Source organism: Sphaerodactylus townsendi, linkage group LG12, assembly GCF_021028975.2.
Source record: "Sphaerodactylus townsendi isolate TG3544 linkage group LG12, MPM_Stown_v2.3, whole genome shotgun sequence".
Classification (NCBI taxonomy): Eukaryota; Metazoa; Chordata; class Lepidosauria; order Squamata; family Sphaerodactylidae; genus Sphaerodactylus; species Sphaerodactylus townsendi.
Window position 1 is genome coordinate 8772682 of NC_059436.1, and position 21543 is coordinate 8794224.

General features: G+C 66.0%; 1 protein-coding gene across 5 annotated transcripts in view; it reads left to right on the forward strand.

The window, feature by feature from the left end:
• CAMK2B (calcium/calmodulin dependent protein kinase II beta) overlaps positions 1–21543 on the forward strand; it is a 198676-nt gene that overhangs the window by 71129 nt on the left and 106004 nt on the right. For all 5 annotated transcript variants that reach the window (XM_048512579.1, XM_048512580.1, XM_048512582.1 and 2 more), the window contains exon 3: positions 16571–16630. In XM_048512579.1, coding sequence (XP_048368536.1) covers positions 16571–16630 — 60 coding nt within the window. The remainder of the gene's footprint in view (positions 1–16570; positions 16631–21543) is intronic.

A 21543-nucleotide genomic window follows, 5' to 3' on the forward strand; every position in this document is an offset into this window, starting at 1 on the left:
TGGGGGGGGGGGGGGGTGGGGGGGGGGGGGGGTGGGGGGGGGGGGGGGTGGGGGGGGGGGGGGGTGGGGGGGGGGGGGGGTGGGGGGGGGGGGGGGTGGGGGGGGGGGGGGGTGGGGGGGGGGGGGGGTGGGGGGGGGGGGGGGTGGGGGGGGGGGGGGGTGGGGGGGGGGGGGGGTGGGGGGGGGGGGGGGTGGGGGGGGGGGGGGGTGGGGGGGGGGGGGGGTGGGGGGGGGGGGGGGTGGGGGGGGGGGGGGGTGGGGGGGGGGGGGGGTGGGGGGGGGGGGGGGTGGGGGGGGGGGGGGGTGGGGGGGGGGGGGGGTGGGGGGGGGGGGGGGTGGGGGGGGGGGGGGGTGGGGGGGGGGGGGGGTGGGGGGGGGGGGGGGTGGGGGGGGGGGGGGGTGGGGGGGGGGGGGGGTGGGGGGGGGGGGGGGTGGGGGGGGGGGGGGGTGGGGGGGGGGGGGGGTGGGGGGGGGGGGGGGTGGGGGGGGGGGGGGGTGGGGGGGGGGGGGGGTGGGGGGGGGGGGGGGTGGGGGGGGGGGGGGGTGGGGGGGGGGGGGGGTGGGGGGGGGGGGGGGTGGGGGGGGGGGGGGGTGGGGGGGGGGGGGGGTGGGGGGGGGGGGGGGTGGGGGGGGGGGGGGGTGGGGGGGGGGGGGGGTGGGGGGGGGGGGGGGTGGGGGGGGGGGGGGGTGGGGGGGGGGGGGGGTGGGGGGGGGGGGGGGTGGGGGGGGGGGGGGGTGGGGGGGGGGGGGGGTGGGGGGGGGGGGGGGTGGGGGGGGGGGGGGGTGGGGGGGGGGGGGGGTGGGGGGGGGGGGGGGTGGGGGGGGGGGGGGGTGGGGGGGGGGGGGGGTGGGGGGGGGGGGGGGTGGGGGGGGGGGGGGGTGGGGGGGGGGGGGGGTGGGGGGGGGGGGGGGTGGGGGGGGGGGGGGGTGGGGGGGGGGGGGGGTGGGGGGGGGGGGGGGTGGGGGGGGGGGGGGGTGGGGGGGGGGGGGGGTGGGGGGGGGGGGGGGTGGGGGGGGGGGGGGGTGGGGGGGGGGGGGGGTGGGGGGGGGGGGGGGTGGGGGGGGGGGGGGGTGGGGGGGGGGGGGGGTGGGGGGGGGGGGGGGTGGGGGGGGGGGGGGGTGGGGGGGGGGGGGGGTGGGGGGGGGGGGGGGTGGGGGGGGGGGGGGGTGGGGGGGGGGGGGGGTGGGGGGGGGGGGGGGTGGGGGGGGGGGGGGGTGGGGGGGGGGGGGGGTGGGGGGGGGGGGGGGTGGGGGGGGGGGGGGGTGGGGGGGGGGGGGGGTGGGGGGGGGGGGGGGTGGGGGGGGGGGGGGGTGGGGGGGGGGGGGGGTGGGGGGGGGGGGGGGTGGGGGGGGGGGGGGGTGGGGGGGGGGGGGGGTGGGGGGGGGGGGGGGTGGGGGGGGGGGGGGGTGGGGGGGGGGGGGGGTGGGGGGGGGGGGGGGTGGGGGGGGGGGGGGGTGGGGGGGGGGGGGGGTGGGGGGGGGGGGGGGTGGGGGGGGGGGGGGGTGGGGGGGGGGGGGGGTGGGGGGGGGGGGGGGTGGGGGGGGGGGGGGGTGGGGGGGGGGGGGGGTGGGGGGGGGGGGGGGTGGGGGGGGGGGGGGGTGGGGGGGGGGGGGGGTGGGGGGGGGGGGGGGTGGGGGGGGGGGGGGGTGGGGGGGGGGGGGGGTGGGGGGGGGGGGGGGTGGGGGGGGGGGGGGGTGGGGGGGGGGGGGGGTGGGGGGGGGGGGGGGTGGGGGGGGGGGGGGGTGGGGGGGGGGGGGGGTGGGGGGGGGGGGGGGTGGGGGGGGGGGGGGGTGGGGGGGGGGGGGGGTGGGGGGGGGGGGGGGTGGGGGGGGGGGGGGGTGGGGGGGGGGGGGGGTGGGGGGGGGGGGGGGTGGGGGGGGGGGGGGGTGGGGGGGGGGGGGGGTGGGGGGGGGGGGGGGTGGGGGGGGGGGGGGGTGGGGGGGGGGGGGGGTGGGGGGGGGGGGGGGTGGGGGGGGGGGGGGGTGGGGGGGGGGGGGGGTGGGGGGGGGGGGGGGTGGGGGGGGGGGGGGGTGGGGGGGGGGGGGGGTGGGGGGGGGGGGGGGTGGGGGGGGGGGGGGGTGGGGGGGGGGGGGGGTGGGGGGGGGGGGGGGTGGGGGGGGGGGGGGGTGGGGGGGGGGGGGGGTGGGGGGGGGGGGGGGTGGGGGGGGGGGGGGGTGGGGGGGGGGGGGGGTGGGGGGGGGGGGGGGTGGGGGGGGGGGGGGGTGGGGGGGGGGGGGGGTGGGGGGGGGGGGGGGTGGGGGGGGGGGGGGGTGGGGGGGGGGGGGGGTGGGGGGGGGGGGGGGTGGGGGGGGGGGGGGGTGGGGGGGGGGGGGGGTGGGGGGGGGGGGGGGTGGGGGGGGGGGGGGGTGGGGGGGGGGGGGGGTGGGGGGGGGGGGGGGTGGGGGGGGGGGGGGGTGGGGGGGGGGGGGGGTGGGGGGGGGGGGGGGTGGGGGGGGGGGGGGGTGGGGGGGGGGGGGGGTGGGGGGGGGGGGGGGTGGGGGGGGGGGGGGGTGGGGGGGGGGGGGGGTGGGGGGGGGGGGGGGTGGGGGGGGGGGGGGGTGGGGGGGGGGGGGGGTGGGGGGGGGGGGGGGTGGGGGGGGGGGGGGGTGGGGGGGGGGGGGGGTGGGGGGGGGGGGGGGTGGGGGGGGGGGGGGGTGGGGGGGGGGGGGGGTGGGGGGGGGGGGGGGTGGGGGGGGGGGGGGGTGGGGGGGGGGGGGGGTGGGGGGGGGGGGGGGTGGGGGGGGGGGGGGGTGGGGGGGGGGGGGGGTGGGGGGGGGGGGGGGTGGGGGGGGGGGGGGGTGGGGGGGGGGGGGGGTGGGGGGGGGGGGGGGTGGGGGGGGGGGGGGGTGGGGGGGGGGGGGGGTGGGGGGGGGGGGGGGTGGGGGGGGGGGGGGGTGGGGGGGGGGGGGGGTGGGGGGGGGGGGGGGTGGGGGGGGGGGGGGGTGGGGGGGGGGGGGGGTGGGGGGGGGGGGGGGTGGGGGGGGGGGGGGGTGGGGGGGGGGGGGGGTGGGGGGGGGGGGGGGTGGGGGGGGGGGGGGGTGGGGGGGGGGGGGGGTGGGGGGGGGGGGGGGTGGGGGGGGGGGGGGGTGGGGGGGGGGGGGGGTGGGGGGGGGGGGGGGTGGGGGGGGGGGGGGGTGGGGGGGGGGGGGGGTGGGGGGGGGGGGGGGTGGGGGGGGGGGGGGGTGGGGGGGGGGGGGGGTGGGGGGGGGGGGGGGTGGGGGGGGGGGGGGGTGGGGGGGGGGGGGGGTGGGGGGGGGGGGGGGTGGGGGGGGGGGGGGGTGGGGGGGGGGGGGGGTGGGGGGGGGGGGGGGTGGGGGGGGGGGGGGGTGGGGGGGGGGGGGGGTGGGGGGGGGGGGGGGTGGGGGGGGGGGGGGGTGGGGGGGGGGGGGGGTGGGGGGGGGGGGGGGTGGGGGGGGGGGGGGGTGGGGGGGGGGGGGGGTGGGGGGGGGGGGGGGTGGGGGGGGGGGGGGGTGGGGGGGGGGGGGGGTGGGGGGGGGGGGGGGTGGGGGGGGGGGGGGGTGGGGGGGGGGGGGGGTGGGGGGGGGGGGGGGTGGGGGGGGGGGGGGGTGGGGGGGGGGGGGGGTGGGGGGGGGGGGGGGTGGGGGGGGGGGGGGGTGGGGGGGGGGGGGGGTGGGGGGGGGGGGGGGTGGGGGGGGGGGGGGGTGGGGGGGGGGGGGGGTGGGGGGGGGGGGGGGTGGGGGGGGGGGGGGGTGGGGGGGGGGGGGGGTGGGGGGGGGGGGGGGTGGGGGGGGGGGGGGGTGGGGGGGGGGGGGGGTGGGGGGGGGGGGGGGTGGGGGGGGGGGGGGGTGGGGGGGGGGGGGGGTGGGGGGGGGGGGGGGTGGGGGGGGGGGGGGGTGGGGGGGGGGGGGGGTGGGGGGGGGGGGGGGTGGGGGGGGGGGGGGGTGGGGGGGGGGGGGGGTGGGGGGGGGGGGGGGTGGGGGGGGGGGGGGGTGGGGGGGGGGGGGGGTGGGGGGGGGGGGGGGTGGGGGGGGGGGGGGGTGGGGGGGGGGGGGGGTGGGGGGGGGGGGGGGTGGGGGGGGGGGGGGGTGGGGGGGGGGGGGGGTGGGGGGGGGGGGGGGTGGGGGGGGGGGGGGGTGGGGGGGGGGGGGGGTGGGGGGGGGGGGGGGTGGGGGGGGGGGGGGGTGGGGGGGGGGGGGGGTGGGGGGGGGGGGGGGTGGGGGGGGGGGGGGGTGGGGGGGGGGGGGGGTGGGGGGGGGGGGGGGTGGGGGGGGGGGGGGGTGGGGGGGGGGGGGGGTGGGGGGGGGGGGGGGTGGGGGGGGGGGGGGGTGGGGGGGGGGGGGGGTGGGGGGGGGGGGGGGTGGGGGGGGGGGGGGGTGGGGGGGGGGGGGGGTGGGGGGGGGGGGGGGTGGGGGGGGGGGGGGGTGGGGGGGGGGGGGGGTGGGGGGGGGGGGGGGTGGGGGGGGGGGGGGGTGGGGGGGGGGGGGGGTGGGGGGGGGGGGGGGTGGGGGGGGGGGGGGGTGGGGGGGGGGGGGGGTGGGGGGGGGGGGGGGTGGGGGGGGGGGGGGGTGGGGGGGGGGGGGGGTGGGGGGGGGGGGGGGTGGGGGGGGGGGGGGGTGGGGGGGGGGGGGGGTGGGGGGGGGGGGGGGTGGGGGGGGGGGGGGGTGGGGGGGGGGGGGGGTGGGGGGGGGGGGGGGTGGGGGGGGGGGGGGGTGGGGGGGGGGGGGGGTGGGGGGGGGGGGGGGTGGGGGGGGGGGGGGGTGGGGGGGGGGGGGGGTGGGGGGGGGGGGGGGTGGGGGGGGGGGGGGGTGGGGGGGGGGGGGGGTGGGGGGGGGGGGGGGTGGGGGGGGGGGGGGGTGGGGGGGGGGGGGGGTGGGGGGGGGGGGGGGTGGGGGGGGGGGGGGGTGGGGGGGGGGGGGGGTGGGGGGGGGGGGGGGTGGGGGGGGGGGGGGGTGGGGGGGGGGGGGGGTGGGGGGGGGGGGGGGTGGGGGGGGGGGGGGGTGGGGGGGGGGGGGGGTGGGGGGGGGGGGGGGTGGGGGGGGGGGGGGGTGGGGGGGGGGGGGGGTGGGGGGGGGGGGGGGTGGGGGGGGGGGGGGGTGGGGGGGGGGGGGGGTGGGGGGGGGGGGGGGTGGGGGGGGGGGGGGGTGGGGGGGGGGGGGGGTGGGGGGGGGGGGGGGTGGGGGGGGGGGGGGGTGGGGGGGGGGGGGGGTGGGGGGGGGGGGGGGTGGGGGGGGGGGGGGGTGGGGGGGGGGGGGGGTGGGGGGGGGGGGGGGTGGGGGGGGGGGGGGGTGGGGGGGGGGGGGGGTGGGGGGGGGGGGGGGTGGGGGGGGGGGGGGGTGGGGGGGGGGGGGGGTGGGGGGGGGGGGGGGTGGGGGGGGGGGGGGGTGGGGGGGGGGGGGGGTGGGGGGGGGGGGGGGTGGGGGGGGGGGGGGGTGGGGGGGGGGGGGGGTGGGGGGGGGGGGGGGTGGGGGGGGGGGGGGGTGGGGGGGGGGGGGGGTGGGGGGGGGGGGGGGTGGGGGGGGGGGGGGGTGGGGGGGGGGGGGGGTGGGGGGGGGGGGGGGTGGGGGGGGGGGGGGGTGGGGGGGGGGGGGGGTGGGGGGGGGGGGGGGTGGGGGGGGGGGGGGGTGGGGGGGGGGGGGGGTGGGGGGGGGGGGGGGTGGGGGGGGGGGGGGGTGGGGGGGGGGGGGGGTGGGGGGGGGGGGGGGTGGGGGGGGGGGGGGGTGGGGGGGGGGGGGGGTGGGGGGGGGGGGGGGTGGGGGGGGGGGGGGGTGGGGGGGGGGGGGGGTGGGGGGGGGGGGGGGTGGGGGGGGGGGGGGGTGGGGGGGGGGGGGGGTGGGGGGGGGGGGGGGTGGGGGGGGGGGGGGGTGGGGGGGGGGGGGGGTGGGGGGGGGGGGGGGTGGGGGGGGGGGGGGGTGGGGGGGGGGGGGGGTGGGGGGGGGGGGGGGTGGGGGGGGGGGGGGGTGGGGGGGGGGGGGGGTGGGGGGGGGGGGGGGTGGGGGGGGGGGGGGGTGGGGGGGGGGGGGGGTGGGGGGGGGGGGGGGTGGGGGGGGGGGGGGGTGGGGGGGGGGGGGGGTGGGGGGGGGGGGGGGTGGGGGGGGGGGGGGGTGGGGGGGGGGGGGGGTGGGGGGGGGGGGGGGTGGGGGGGGGGGGGGGTGGGGGGGGGGGGGGGTGGGGGGGGGGGGGGGTGGGGGGGGGGGGGGGTGGGGGGGGGGGGGGGTGGGGGGGGGGGGGGGTGGGGGGGGGGGGGGGTGGGGGGGGGGGGGGGTGGGGGGGGGGGGGGGTGGGGGGGGGGGGGGGTGGGGGGGGGGGGGGGTGGGGGGGGGGGGGGGTGGGGGGGGGGGGGGGTGGGGGGGGGGGGGGGTGGGGGGGGGGGGGGGTGGGGGGGGGGGGGGGTGGGGGGGGGGGGGGGTGGGGGGGGGGGGGGGTGGGGGGGGGGGGGGGTGGGGGGGGGGGGGGGTGGGGGGGGGGGGGGGTGGGGGGGGGGGGGGGTGGGGGGGGGGGGGGGTGGGGGGGGGGGGGGGTGGGGGGGGGGGGGGGTGGGGGGGGGGGGGGGTGGGGGGGGGGGGGGGTGGGGGGGGGGGGGGGTGGGGGGGGGGGGGGGTGGGGGGGGGGGGGGGTGGGGGGGGGGGGGGGTGGGGGGGGGGGGGGGTGGGGGGGGGGGGGGGTGGGGGGGGGGGGGGGTGGGGGGGGGGGGGGGTGGGGGGGGGGGGGGGTGGGGGGGGGGGGGGGTGGGGGGGGGGGGGGGTGGGGGGGGGGGGGGGTGGGGGGGGGGGGGGGTGGGGGGGGGGGGGGGTGGGGGGGGGGGGGGGTGGGGGGGGGGGGGGGTGGGGGGGGGGGGGGGTGGGGGGGGGGGGGGGTGGGGGGGGGGGGGGGTGGGGGGGGGGGGGGGTGGGGGGGGGGGGGGGTGGGGGGGGGGGGGGGTGGGGGGGGGGGGGGGTGGGGGGGGGGGGGGGTGGGGGGGGGGGGGGGTGGGGGGGGGGGGGGGTGGGGGGGGGGGGGGGTGGGGGGGGGGGGGGGTGGGGGGGGGGGGGGGTGGGGGGGGGGGGGGGTGGGGGGGGGGGGGGGTGGGGGGGGGGGGGGGTGGGGGGGGGGGGGGGTGGGGGGGGGGGGGGGTGGGGGGGGGGGGGGGTGGGGGGGGGGGGGGGTGGGGGGGGGGGGGGGTGGGGGGGGGGGGGGGTGGGGGGGGGGGGGGGTGGGGGGGGGGGGGGGTGGGGGGGGGGGGGGGTGGGGGGGGGGGGGGGTGGGGGGGGGGGGGGGTGGGGGGGGGGGGGGGTGGGGGGGGGGGGGGGTGGGGGGGGGGGGGGGTGGGGGGGGGGGGGGGTGGGGGGGGGGGGGGGTGGGGGGGGGGGGGGGTGGGGGGGGGGGGGGGTGGGGGGGGGGGGGGGTGGGGGGGGGGGGGGGTGGGGGGGGGGGGGGGTGGGGGGGGGGGGGGGTGGGGGGGGGGGGGGGTGGGGGGGGGGGGGGGTGGGGGGGGGGGGGGGTGGGGGGGGGGGGGGGTGGGGGGGGGGGGGGGTGGGGGGGGGGGGGGGTGGGGGGGGGGGGGGGTGGGGGGGGGGGGGGGTGGGGGGGGGGGGGGGTGGGGGGGGGGGGGGGTGGGGGGGGGGGGGGGTGGGGGGGGGGGGGGGTGGGGGGGGGGGGGGGTGGGGGGGGGGGGGGGTGGGGGGGGGGGGGGGTGGGGGGGGGGGGGGGTGGGGGGGGGGGGGGGTGGGGGGGGGGGGGGGTGGGGGGGGGGGGGGGTGGGGGGGGGGGGGGGTGGGGGGGGGGGGGGGTGGGGGGGGGGGGGGGTGGGGGGGGGGGGGGGTGGGGGGGGGGGGGGGTGGGGGGGGGGGGGGGTGGGGGGGGGGGGGGGTGGGGGGGGGGGGGGGTGGGGGGGGGGGGGGGTGGGGGGGGGGGGGGGTGGGGGGGGGGGGGGGTGGGGGGGGGGGGGGGTGGGGGGGGGGGGGGGTGGGGGGGGGGGGGGGTGGGGGGGGGGGGGGGTGGGGGGGGGGGGGGGTGGGGGGGGGGGGGGGTGGGGGGGGGGGGGGGTGGGGGGGGGGGGGGGTGGGGGGGGGGGGGGGTGGGGGGGGGGGGGGGTGGGGGGGGGGGGGGGTGGGGGGGGGGGGGGGTGGGGGGGGGGGGGGGTGGGGGGGGGGGGGGGTGGGGGGGGGGGGGGGTGGGGGGGGGGGGGGGTGGGGGGGGGGGGGGGTGGGGGGGGGGGGGGGTGGGGGGGGGGGGGGGTGGGGGGGGGGGGGGGTGGGGGGGGGGGGGGGTGGGGGGGGGGGGGGGTGGGGGGGGGGGGGGGTGGGGGGGGGGGGGGGTGGGGGGGGGGGGGGGTGGGGGGGGGGGGGGGTGGGGGGGGGGGGGGGTGGGGGGGGGGGGGGGTGGGGGGGGGGGGGGGTGGGGGGGGGGGGGGGTGGGGGGGGGGGGGGGTGGGGGGGGGGGGGGGTGGGGGGGGGGGGGGGTGGGGGGGGGGGGGGGTGGGGGGGGGGGGGGGTGGGGGGGGGGGGGGGTGGGGGGGGGGGGGGGTGGGGGGGGGGGGGGGTGGGGGGGGGGGGGGGTGGGGGGGGGGGGGGGTGGGGGGGGGGGGGGGTGGGGGGGGGGGGGGGTGGGGGGGGGGGGGGGTGGGGGGGGGGGGGGGTGGGGGGGGGGGGGGGTGGGGGGGGGGGGGGGTGGGGGGGGGGGGGGGTGGGGGGGGGGGGGGGTGGGGGGGGGGGGGGGTGGGGGGGGGGGGGGGTGGGGGGGGGGGGGGGTGGGGGGGGGGGGGGGTGGGGGGGGGGGGGGGTGGGGGGGGGGGGGGGTGGGGGGGGGGGGGGGTGGGGGGGGGGGGGGGTGGGGGGGGGGGGGGGTGGGGGGGGGGGGGGGTGGGGGGGGGGGGGGGTGGGGGGGGGGGGGGGTGGGGGGGGGGGGGGGTGGGGGGGGGGGGGGGTGGGGGGGGGGGGGGGTGGGGGGGGGGGGGGGTGGGGGGGGGGGGGGGTGGGGGGGGGGGGGGGTGGGGGGGGGGGGGGGTGGGGGGGGGGGGGGGTGGGGGGGGGGGGGGGTGGGGGGGGGGGGGGGTGGGGGGGGGGGGGGGTGGGGGGGGGGGGGGGTGGGGGGGGGGGGGGGTGGGGGGGGGGGGGGGTGGGGGGGGGGGGGGGTGGGGGGGGGGGGGGGTGGGGGGGGGGGGGGGTGGGGGGGGGGGGGGGTGGGGGGGGGGGGGGGTGGGGGGGGGGGGGGGTGGGGGGGGGGGGGGGTGGGGGGGGGGGGGGGTGGGGGGGGGGGGGGGTGGGGGGGGGGGGGGGTGGGGGGGGGGGGGGGTGGGGGGGGGGGGGGGTGGGGGGGGGGGGGGGTGGGGGGGGGGGGGGGTGGGGGGGGGGGGGGGTGGGGGGGGGGGGGGGTGGGGGGGGGGGGGGGTGGGGGGGGGGGGGGGTGGGGGGGGGGGGGGGTGGGGGGGGGGGGGGGTGGGGGGGGGGGGGGGTGGGGGGGGGGGGGGGTGGGGGGGGGGGGGGGTGGGGGGGGGGGGGGGTGGGGGGGGGGGGGGGTGGGGGGGGGGGGGGGTGGGGGGGGGGGGGGGTGGGGGGGGGGGGGGGTGGGGGGGGGGGGGGGTGGGGGGGGGGGGGGGTGGGGGGGGGGGGGGGTGGGGGGGGGGGGGGGTGGGGGGGGGGGGGGGTGGGGGGGGGGGGGGGTGGGGGGGGGGGGGGGTGGGGGGGGGGGGGGGTGGGGGGGGGGGGGGGTGGGGGGGGGGGGGGGTGGGGGGGGGGGGGGGTGGGGGGGGGGGGGGGTGGGGGGGGGGGGGGGTGGGGGGGGGGGGGGGTGGGGGGGGGGGGGGGTGGGGGGGGGGGGGGGTGGGGGGGGGGGGGGGTGGGGGGGGGGGGGGGTGGGGGGGGGGGGGGGTGGGGGGGGGGGGGGGTGGGGGGGGGGGGGGGTGGGGGGGGGGGGGGGTGGGGGGGGGGGGGGGTGGGGGGGGGGGGGGGTGGGGGGGGGGGGGGGTGGGGGGGGGGGGGGGTGGGGGGGGGGGGGGGTGGGGGGGGGGGGGGGTGGGGGGGGGGGGGGGTGGGGGGGGGGGGGGGTGGGGGGGGGGGGGGGTGGGGGGGGGGGGGGGTGGGGGGGGGGGGGGGTGGGGGGGGGGGGGGGTGGGGGGGGGGGGGGGTGGGGGGGGGGGGGGGTGGGGGGGGGGGGGGGTGGGGGGGGGGGGGGGTGGGGGGGGGGGGGGGTGGGGGGGGGGGGGGGTGGGGGGGGGGGGGGGTGGGGGGGGGGGGGGGTGGGGGGGGGGGGGGGTGGGGGGGGGGGGGGGTGGGGGGGGGGGGGGGTGGGGGGGGGGGGGGGTGGGGGGGGGGGGGGGTGGGGGGGGGGGGGGGTGGGGGGGGGGGGGGGTGGGGGGGGGGGGGGGTGGGGGGGGGGGGGGGTGGGGGGGGGGGGGGGTGGGGGGGGGGGGGGGTGGGGGGGGGGGGGGGTGGGGGGGGGGGGGGGTGGGGGGGGGGGGGGGTGGGGGGGGGGGGGGGTGGGGGGGGGGGGGGGTGGGGCGGGGGGGGGGGTGGACCCTGCCAGCATGGCCAATTGGCCATGCTGGCAGGGGCTGATGGGAATTGTAGTCCATAACATCTGGAGTGCCAAAGGTTCGCCACCACTGTTATATGATTATTATGACTTACGCTCATTAATAGACAGGCAGATGCTAATTAGGCCAGTTTCTAGCAATAGCTTAATTAGGAAGCCCCTAAACTTGGATGACAGCAGCCAGTTTTGTTTCTAGCAGTGAAAAAAAATGGCCACAACTTGTACCTGGATGTTGGCTGAAGCAATAAGCACCTGGGCTTCAGACCCCTGTAACTTATCTCTGCACTATTTCCATTCTGCACTATTGTTCACATGCTTGTAGATGCAAGAAACTCTGTAAAATGGACAGAGTCATTATCACCCTTATTCCCATAGCTTGGTCCCCCAGATTCCACCTACCATTTTACTGTTCATCATCGCACACATTCAGCCCTGTAAGAAACGATGTTGACTGAACAGCAGAAATTCTGTCTCCATCTATCTCGTCATTCTGTCATTGCTCTTCCGGCTTGCAGCCAGTGATCTATTCCCCCCCGGGTTTCATCCTTATCGTAGGCCACTAATTGCAGGCAGCTGTCAGGTGGATGAATGTCTGCTGCATATTAATTGCAAGGGCACCTCGCTTCATTGGTAAGTTTGCCAGATCAGAGACATTTGGGTGCTGTGGTATTTGAAACAGAGTCGTCCATTATGTTCTATGCAACTCTGATATATTAGAAGAACTGATGGCCCTCTACAAGATGGACATCTGGTAATTCTTTATTAGTAACCTAATAGCATTCAGATCCAAGCCATTAGAGGTGGAAAGGTTATGCCAAGAAATGAGCAAGTCTAATCTTCTTTTTGATTCTTAGGGCTTCCATGGTTTTAGGCATTAAGTTCTTTATTTTAGCTTTGACAGGAGAGTGAAAACATGGGCCTCTTCCAAGAACAGACTCTTAAGTAAAACATTAAGCATCATAAGATTTCTTTTTTTAATGCTTTGGTTTATCTGTGCCATTGCAGTGAAGAAAGTTCCACAGAAAATGTAATTGCATCCCATTCAAAATAGGGTTGGATGGCAGACTGTATTAGAAAGGTTCATTTGGGATGTGGAGAGGCAGTTATTTTCATTGTTCTCCTAGGTATGAGCTCATTTTCACTAAATAAAAGATTGCTTTGGTAGGTTATGCATTCTGATCGATATTCATTGATCAGAACTGTGTCAGAACTGTGTTCGAATTCTGAATATAAAATAGTCTTGGAAGTATGATGCTGTTTTCAGCCTCAGATTTACAAAAATGTGTGTCAGCAATGACCTACTGCATAGTTTTTCCAGGAGAATGAGGAAGACAAATTCTGTGAAGTTATTTGATGAGTGAAATTAATTTGTAAAATGGAATTGTTTATAAGAGATTGTTACAGTTTATTTTAGGGTTGCCAGCTCCCCCCTCCTGACCACTAGCAGAGGATTAGTTGTAAATTAAAGGAGGTGCATAAATGATTAAGATGGTCATATTTGCTTGCTGCAAATAGGATTCTACTCACCAGTTCTTACTTTTGGGAGCAGTTTGAGAGCAGCTTCTATTGTGACACACTCAGATGGACAGGAATCACAAGTACTTTGAGGAGATTTACAAGTATCACCAGCATTAAGAACTTGTGCTTTGCTCAGGTGGGAGAGATGCACAGAATTCTGTTTTGGGTGTTAACAGTGATGTACCAGGGACTCACACTTTCTGCTTTCTCCAAGTTTACATAATGTTTCAATGTGTTGTAAGGATCAGATTACATATTACTCCAAATCAGAGACTGAACTCATAACTAGGCTTGGTCAATACCCTAGAAATTTGGTAAAATTCGCATTTAATCAGGCATAAAATTATCTGTATTCCTGAATAAGACAAATATCATATTCAGATATACCTGAATATTCGGGTAAAACCGAAAAATTCGGGTCTGTCTGATTTTTTTTTGTATTTTTTCACGTTTTGGCCTGCAGGGGGTGCTTTTGTAAAGATAGTGGCACCAATATTTCAGGGTATCATCCGGAGACTGTCCGGATGATACCACCCGAGTTTGGTGAGGTTTGGTTTGGGGGGGCAAAGTTATGTACCCCCAAAGTGGGTGTCCCATCTCCCATTGTTTCCAATGGGAGCTAACAGGTGATGGTGGCTACCCCTTTGAGGGTTCATAACTTTGGCCCACCTGAATCAAACTTCACCAACCTTGTGTGGTATCATCTGGACAGTGTCCGGATGATACCCTGAAATTTTGGTGCTGCTAGCTTTACAACTGCACCCCCTTCAGCCTAAAACGCAAAAAACCACCAAAAATACCAAAAAACCCGAATACCTTGCATTTGGATTCATTCATATTTGGGCAGACATATTCTTTTCTATTCTATTCGATTCGATTCGATTTTTGCCCGAATTTGCCCAGATTCGGGCCGAATCTGGTATTTGTTGCACCCGAATCTGCAAGCCTACTCATAACGTTTAATATATCTATGTATAAAAACCTCTTCCAAAGATATAGTAAAGGTAGAATGGATTAAGGAAGAGTCATGTAAGACCCTCCCCTTTAGCAGCTTTGAAGATAGTAGGAAAAATATAATAGGTTAATGTTTACACATAGATTAAAACATGTTTTTTAAATGATTTGGTAAAGCAATACAGGGACCAGGCATGGTTTAATTGTCCCCACTGTACCTTTCCTAATCCACTAATCCTTCCCCTCTTTACTCCATGTGGAGTGATTAAGAGTGTTGGACTAAGATCTAGGAGCACCATGTTTGAGTTCCCACCTCTCCATGAAAGCTTCCTGAGTGGCCTTGAGCCAGTCACAGGCTGTCAGCCTAACCTACCTCACAGGATTGTTGTGTGGATACAATAGATGAGAGGAGGATATAAGTAAATTAATTAAATAATAATAAATGATATTGTTTAAGAAAATAGGATTCTATCTCCCCATCCTGGCCCATCAAATCACGGCTTGGAGGGGTTCTATATAGATTGGGAGATCAGTGTAGTGGAAAGGGTTAAGCAGCTACTTCCATAGGCCAGTAAGCAGCCATTCCTCCTGGACCTCATTTAGTTTGGTGTGATTTTTTCATGTTGGGAGGTCTTTATTTGATCTCCCTACATAATATAATGCTTGCGTGTAGGTACCTGGATTTCAAAGTCTTGCAGCTTTGCATCACAAGAATGAAAATCTAAATAATTCCCCTTGTTCTGCTTTAGTAAATTCGTGTTTTGAGACCATCCAAAGATGACTTCACTGTCTATGGAGCAGAAGGCAGCAAACTGTGGTCCAGATTGCATGGGTTTATTGGTGTAGGCTGGTGCTGCCTGTCTTCTGTTGTGCCAAAGGTCTTTGTGTTTCATACGCAAGTTGTACTATTCCATGAGCTGGGTTCTTATCATGTACCACATCATTCACAGGCAGGGAAAGCAGGGGTGATTTCCTCAGCTGAAATACCTGACTGTTCGGTGAGATGACTAAGGAATAAAGAAGTCTGAAAAAAGAACTTCGGCGTGTTCAACATTACAGCTCTTTGCAGAAGCCGGGAAGGGGGGGGGGGAGCTCTTGCCAAAGTCAGTGGGGCTTCTTGTTTTTTTCAAGATTTTTGACAGTTTTCACCCAAGTTCATACTCAGACCAGAGGGTTGGTGGTTCGCAAATATAGTATAAACAGTACTGCATGTGCTCTGCATCAAGGAAGCTTCCAGCACTCTGCTTGAAATAAATTATTTAAATGCACATATTAACTCAAGGACAGTGGTTGCAATTATGGAGATTTTCACAGAAATTTGAATAGTGTTGGGGTTTGCACAAGAAAAGCCGTTGGGCTATATGCTAAGACAAGAAATCAGTGTTTGGCTGCCTTGTAAGAGAAAGCTGATTCATTTAATGGGGAGTTCTATCTCCTGCCTTGTGAAACAACCCTCCAGAGTATAAAGTTTTGTCCCCAGCCATAATTTTGTCTCCCTAACATTTCATGAATAATTTTAATAAAACTGTTCCAGATTTATGAAAGATGGCTACTTATATGCTGAAGGAGCACTCTGTGCTTCTGTAGAAATGATCTTTTCTCAAGTACATTTTGACTCAGGATAATCCTGCTTTAATACTACATTTATACCTACTGTCTAGATAATGTGCAGCAGAAATGTGTATTGCAATGTAATTTGGCAGGTGGGATCCTCTAAGAGTGATTCCTGACTCTGCTGTAAAAGAAGAAAATGCATAAAAAGTAGGATTCCCTAAATGGAAATAAGAATGTGAACTACAGGAAACCGATTCATGTGTATGGTGGGAGTAATATTAAGAGACTCCTCTTGAGAACTGAACAAATAATCCAAACTTGCATAGAGTTTTGGTCTTTTGATTGTATTAAGAGTTACTTTGTTATCAACTAATCTTTGGGCATATGGAAACAAGCAAGTCTTGAATGGAGAGCTCTTTGGAAATACACTCTGCATTTTTGTTCAGAGATTATTATTTTTCCTGGACTGAGCTCAGGAGTCACTAGTCTGGTGTGACTGGCAGGAGTCACTGATGCCACTGTATCATATCCCCTATTTCCTGAGCAGTGTTTTTGAAATCTAAAAACTTAAAATCTTTTAAACATTTGTTTTTATGGAGATGAATACACATTTAATGCAGTAAAGGTCACTGCAGTTCTTTAATTAATAAATTGATGTCTTACCTGAAGCAGACTAGTAGAGCTGGTCTCTGTTACATGCAAATGCTTCACAGCAAATGTTAGTGGAAACTTACTATGTGGAAGAAAAAAATTGTTTTCAAGGTATATCTAAACACACCCTTTGCTAATCATTGGGTAATTCAGGAGAGTTTCCCCCCACCCCAGTGGCCAGGAGCGGCTGACCTGACAACCCTATGCGTTGATAGGATTTACATGAATTGATGGACAACCGAAGAATACCTCAGAATCATTTTGCCACCCAGTTGTCAACATAGATCGAGAAACTCTTTTTAAATCAAATGAGTCAGTCTCCATCAGTGGCATAGACTCTTGAATCCCATGAATCAGTTTAAACAAAAAAAGTTTATTTGCAAAGAAACAAAATAGTCATTGTGCAGAATATGAAAAAGCACAGAAATGAATGTAACTCTGTTGTTTCAGTGTGTGTATTTAGTAGTCTGCAGAAGTAATGTCTACGGCATTTTTACTGTTATTTGCAGAGATAGATTTCTTGTTCTCTGGGTAGAAAGATAGTACCATGTTTCTGTCTCAGAGGGCAATGGTCATCACAGTAGCCTATGTCACAAATAGCACATTAATTATAAACTGATGAAGAACCTCTTAAGGAAACAGTTAATCAGTCTTGAATTCTAGTGTTTTGGAGCAGTAAGAGTGTTTTTTCCAATACTAATTTCTTCTGCACAAGTGGTTCCCAACCTTTTTTCACTTGTGTACCCCTTGGCAACCCATTTCCCTAAAACTGTATTCCCAAACCCATTAGCAAACCCATTATGTAATTTTTTGGCATAACCCGAAACACTCTGGCACGTACCCCAGGTTGGGAACCACTGTTCTACACCAATTATTATTTTATAAATCTTTTTTCATCTCCCCTCATCTGTTTTTCCCCTGAATTAACATATCCAACATCAGTTAGGAAAACAAAAAGTCAGCCAAGGTTGGTTGTGATAGAAACAGATTGAATAATGAATGGTTTTAAATAGCTTTAGATTTTATGAGCAGGCTTTATTATTTTTTTGTTATTATGTTGTTTTAACATGTGAGCAGTTCACAAAAACAATGTTTTCAGTATTATATCATGTGTATTCATGTTGATGTTGATGAGGGAATTCTGAAACTGTCCATGATTTTCTTACCCTGGAATGCTGAAAAAAATTGCTGGGAATTTCAGCACTAACTGGGACTGTCTTCTTAACTGGAAGACAGTCCCAATGAAATCAATCGGATCACATACTCAGTAAACTTGATAAGGAGTGAGGCATTAAACAGAATTTACCTCAAACTAATAGTAGCCTCTTCCATTGAGATTTTAGCAGAAACCAAGAATTAGAGCAAATGAACTCACACTTATCTGACTTACATAGCATACATTGTTCTTTATTTTGTCTCCAGATCATCAGAAGTTGGAGCGAGAAGCTCGAATTTGCCGTCTCTTGAAGCATTCCAACATTGGTAAGTATTTGCTAGGGGAGGGCTGGGGGGGTTGCTTTAAAAATGGCTTGGGAGGATTGCTAATACTTGCCTTACATTAGTATTTTCTTTGATCACAGCACTTCTTAAATAACAGAGAGAATGGAATGTTTGTTCACTCCAGTGAGCTGATATTTTGATTATCACCCAGGCTTGAGAAGGCATTTGTCCAGAATCTTTTCCAACAGATCTGTATGTTTTTGCATACTTATGCATGGGGAGCATGCAAAACATTGCTGTCTATAAATTTTACTTCATATACTAGACTTTCCATTAATAGGACTATAAGTCAGATATCAGTTGATATCAATCTCTGCTATGGACAATTAGTATTTTTAGAGGGTCGAGTTGGCATGGTCAGCAGCCATTCCCCTTAGGAGGAGTCCTTCTCATAGTCTGATGTTTTACTGGTCTAATTTAATTCAGATTTGTACCTTTTCACATACATTGGCATGCTTTGTTTGGTAAGGGGGATGTATCTCACTTTGTATTATCTGGAATGTTGCGGTTACAGCTTGGGGAAGTTTGTCATTATGAAGTATAGCTTATTCTGATACACAAATCCTCTAGAACAATTATGGATCTTTTATGTATGATCTTGCAGTGAATTGCTTTAGGTGATTTTGGACCATGAGGAGGAGTTATGGAAAGTGCGTCAAGTTGCAGCCAAGAAACAAACAGCAATCGTTTGCTGTTGTCTACCACTGTATAACAAGCCTGGACTTCTGTGGTAGTCTCTCAAAGTACCAGAGATCAGTTTACCTGGAAAAAATGACTGCTTTGGAAGGTGGGCTCTATGGCATACCCCGTTATTGGAGCTCTTCAGGCTCCAACCCCAAAATCTCCAGGTATTTTCCAACCTGGAGCTGGCAACCCTATTGGCCTCTAGGGTGTTACTAGATTCAGATTTTAAGGGATTGACATTCTGTTTAGATAGGAGTGGGGTTGTATGCACTGAGTTGGGGGGGAAAATTAAGAATGGGAGAGTCCTGAAAGGAGTTTCCTATGAAAGGATGTGAGCAATGGAATTGAATAGTAACTGGGGTTTTGTAGAAGGGATGGAGAGAGTTAAGGGAAAGAAATGCCATATCCTACTACGAGTTATTATTTCTAATTTAGTTCTGTGCATCTCCAGTACTTTTGTATAATGTACTTTTGTGCCTTCTGACTTTTAAAAGTACAAAAATGATGAAACGTAAGGTTAAGAAAAATGAAATAGCTAAGACTCAAGGAAATGTAAAATTGGGAAATTTGAACCATCAGTGGTAGGTATATTCATTTCACTTCTTTACTGCAACTTGAGGAAAAAAGACAGTGGCAGCATTGGAAGGACATCTTCATTGGCAGTCCTGTGGAGTAAAAATAAGACCGATTTGTTCAAGTAAAATCCATGAAGTTAATATTTCAGGAGAAAAACTGAAGAGAAAAATCAAATACTACATGTGCCTTTTCAAAATGGACATCATTAAAAACCAAGACACAGGAAAATATCCAAATTTAAAAATTTAACATTCTATTTAGGTATTGTTTTCTCATAGCAAATTGCATACTTTAAACTATTATTTAATCATTTGAGAACTTTAAATGAATTGTTCAGTAATTAATGGTTTATGGGACTGGCCAAACTGCTGCCTTTTGCCCTCTTGGACAGAGTTCAAACCACCAAATTTAATTTAGGTACACATTAAAATAGTCTAATATAAAACAAACAGTGCAGTTCTACATCCACTGTGGACTTAAGTGGATTTAGAAGGGTGTAACTCCATTTAGGATTGCAGTATGGATGACCTAATATCCACCCCACCCCCCGCCAAGATTAGCAATTCACAAAATTTTAGATTTGACTTGGTACCAAAAAGCTAGCAGATTTGGTGCCTGGCAAAAAATTAGGGGAAACCATACCAGAGACAAGGTACTACAACAATGTGTGCCCCCTCCCCAAATTTGTCATGGTCTTCCTTGGTTTTGGCATTGACTTATTTCTGACCTTGCATTTAAATGAGAGCCACCACTCTATTCACACTAAAGACAGACATGAAGGGAGTGGCACAAAAGCTCTAAACTTGAAGGCATTGTACTGCTATTCACAGGCAAATTAATGGTTGGGGAAGCTCGCAAGTGTATTTATTTACTCTGTCATTAATTTGGTTTTATCCAGCTTTTCAGAGAAAAATTGCCTTCCCAAGGAAGCTTAATTTAATTTAAATAAGGTTAATTCGCAATCCTGGTGGCAGGTACTTTTACATAAATAAAAATAATCCTTCCCTCAGGAAGGGCCTCATTCACACGGGCAGGTAGTAGAATGCTGAGGTGGTGGATTGGACGTTGCTGTTTCAGACTACTCTGTTGAAAGTGGCCTGCAAGCAGAAAAACAGCACAGCACGTGAAGAGAGAGGGTGCAACCTTTCTTTCAGCTTTGCTGTTTTTCTGTTTGCATGGAGGATTTTTATAATTACGCGAAGGACCAGTTGGAACTTCAAAGCTGGATGTATTGTCGAAGGCTTTCATGGTCAGATGCAACTGGTTGTGGTGGGTTTTCTGGGCTGTGTGGCTGTGGTCTGGTGGATCTTGTTCCTAATGTTTCACCTTCATCTGTAGCTGGCATCTTCAGAGGTGTATCACAGATACAGATACACCTTTGAAGATGCCAGCCACAGATGCACGTGAAACGTTAGGAACAAGATCCACCAGACCACGGCAACACAGCCCAGAAAACCCACCACAACCAGTTCAAAGCTGGAATTCACTACTTGCCTTCTGAAGTAGCATTGTCCATTTTATTAACACAAAATTCAGCTCTCTTATTCTGCTGAATGTGTGACCCAGCCCTTGAGGATGTGGAGACATGAGGGAGGGAGGAAATCAGTCTAATGGTGCCTGAATTAGAATGGCAAGTTAATAGACATATCCAATAGAGACCAGATTGGTTTTCTCTTGTTGGGATAGAGTGAATTCAACTACTCAGTGGCTCTTCTGGCTGGTGGCAAGGACTCATGTAACTGCAGTCACAGAATGATGATTTAAATTTCAGCAGCAGCCACAAAACCACAATGGGAAGGCGAGGGCATCAAAGCAACAGGGAATTGGAGAGGCGAGAATCATGAGAGAAAATACGTTTCAGTGTGCTTTGCCATCATTTTTGTTTAAGAGGAGGTGGTGGACTGAGGGCTAAGGGATTAAACTGAAAGCTTGTTGGGGAGAGGTGGTTTTTCAGGTAGGATTTCAGGAAAGAGAGGTTGGTTTCTCTTCATATCATATTAATCTTTCACCAAGAAAGAGAGGAAGGTGGAACCGTATAGGTGGCCCAGGGAGGTATTTCCAGGCCTGAAGAGAAAGAGGAGTTTTATTTTAATAAGTAGCATGCTTGGCAGCCCTTTTCTTCTCAAGCAACTGGCCAATTAAAACTTTATGACACCCCTCCCTCCTCCCCTTGGCTCTGGTGTGCACAGTCTGTTTATGCCAGTTATTTTGTTTGACTCTCTCTCTCCTTTTTCTTTTTCTTTTTTTTTGGTCCTTTTTTAGTCTCCCTCTGTTCTCCCCCCCCCCCTTTGAAGTACATTAGTTTCTATAGCAACAATGTCGTCATGGGTACCTTCTAGGTGGGTTTAGAGACAGCCACAAGTGCAGAAGAAAATCGGTTTATTATATAATGGAGCTGAAACAGATGCCACGGCTGGAGAAATCTTGGTGAGGTGTAATAGAGGTGCAGGGGCTCAGGGCAACAGATGCTTGTGAGAGAAGGAGATGTATATGTTACTACGTACATATTGCTCCAATTTGTGGTTTGAATTAAAGATGAAATTATTCAAAGGGATCCATTGGAATTAGGCATTTATCACCAGCTGAAACTGCTATCTGAGCCCCTTAATTATTTAAAGTCTCAAGTTTTCAAATGTATGGGAATGCCCCCTTAAGGAGGTTCATAAGAACATAAGAACATAAGAACTAGCCTGCTGGATCAGACCAGAGTCCATCTAGTCCAGCACTCTGCTACTCGCAGTGGCCCACCAGGTGCCTTTGGGAGCTCACGTGCAGGAGGGGAAATCAATGGACTTCTGCTGCTGCTGCTGCTCCCGAGCACCTGGTCTGCTAAGGCATTTGCAATCTCAGATCAAAGAGGATCAAGATTGGTAACCATAGATCGACTTCTCCTCCATAAATCTGTCCAAGCCCTTTTTAAAGCTATCCAGGTTAGTGGCCATCACCACCTCCTGTGGCAGCATATTCCAAACACCAATCACACGTTGTGTGAAAAAGTGTTTCCTTTTATTAGTCCTAATTCTTCCCCCCAGCATTTTCAATGAATGCCCCCTGGTTCTAGTATTGTGAGAAAGAGAGAATAATTTCTCTCTGTCAACATTTTCTATCCCATGCATAATTTTATAGACTTCAATCATATCCCCCCTCAGACGTCTCCTCTCCAAACTAAAGAGTCCCAAACGCTGCAGCCTCTCCTCATAAGGAAGGTGCTCCAAACTATTCAAACTATTGCCAGGAAAAGCAATGATTCCTCCCTGATATCTTGTTAGATATTCTGTGGCTTAGAGTTTTAGGATTTATTCTAGGTTTTGAAAGGCCTGGTTAAGATGTCCCAATCATCCCCCTTCCCCACTATAAGTGCTATTACCTCATCCATGTGCACACACCCACACTCTCCTGAAGGGGGAAGCAGAAGATATTATGTTATACTCCTTTAAGCCCCACTGATGTCAGTTTCGTTCAAGGAAACAGACAGAAATTAAAGAAATATGTAAGATTCACTCTCCAGTCCTCTTCAAGGCACAATTTTTTAATTTTATTATATATAATATCATATAAGATTAAAACATGCGGTTAAAACACTACAATACAAGATGGCACCCTAAACTACATCCTGTTCCATTCCCAGCAGCAAA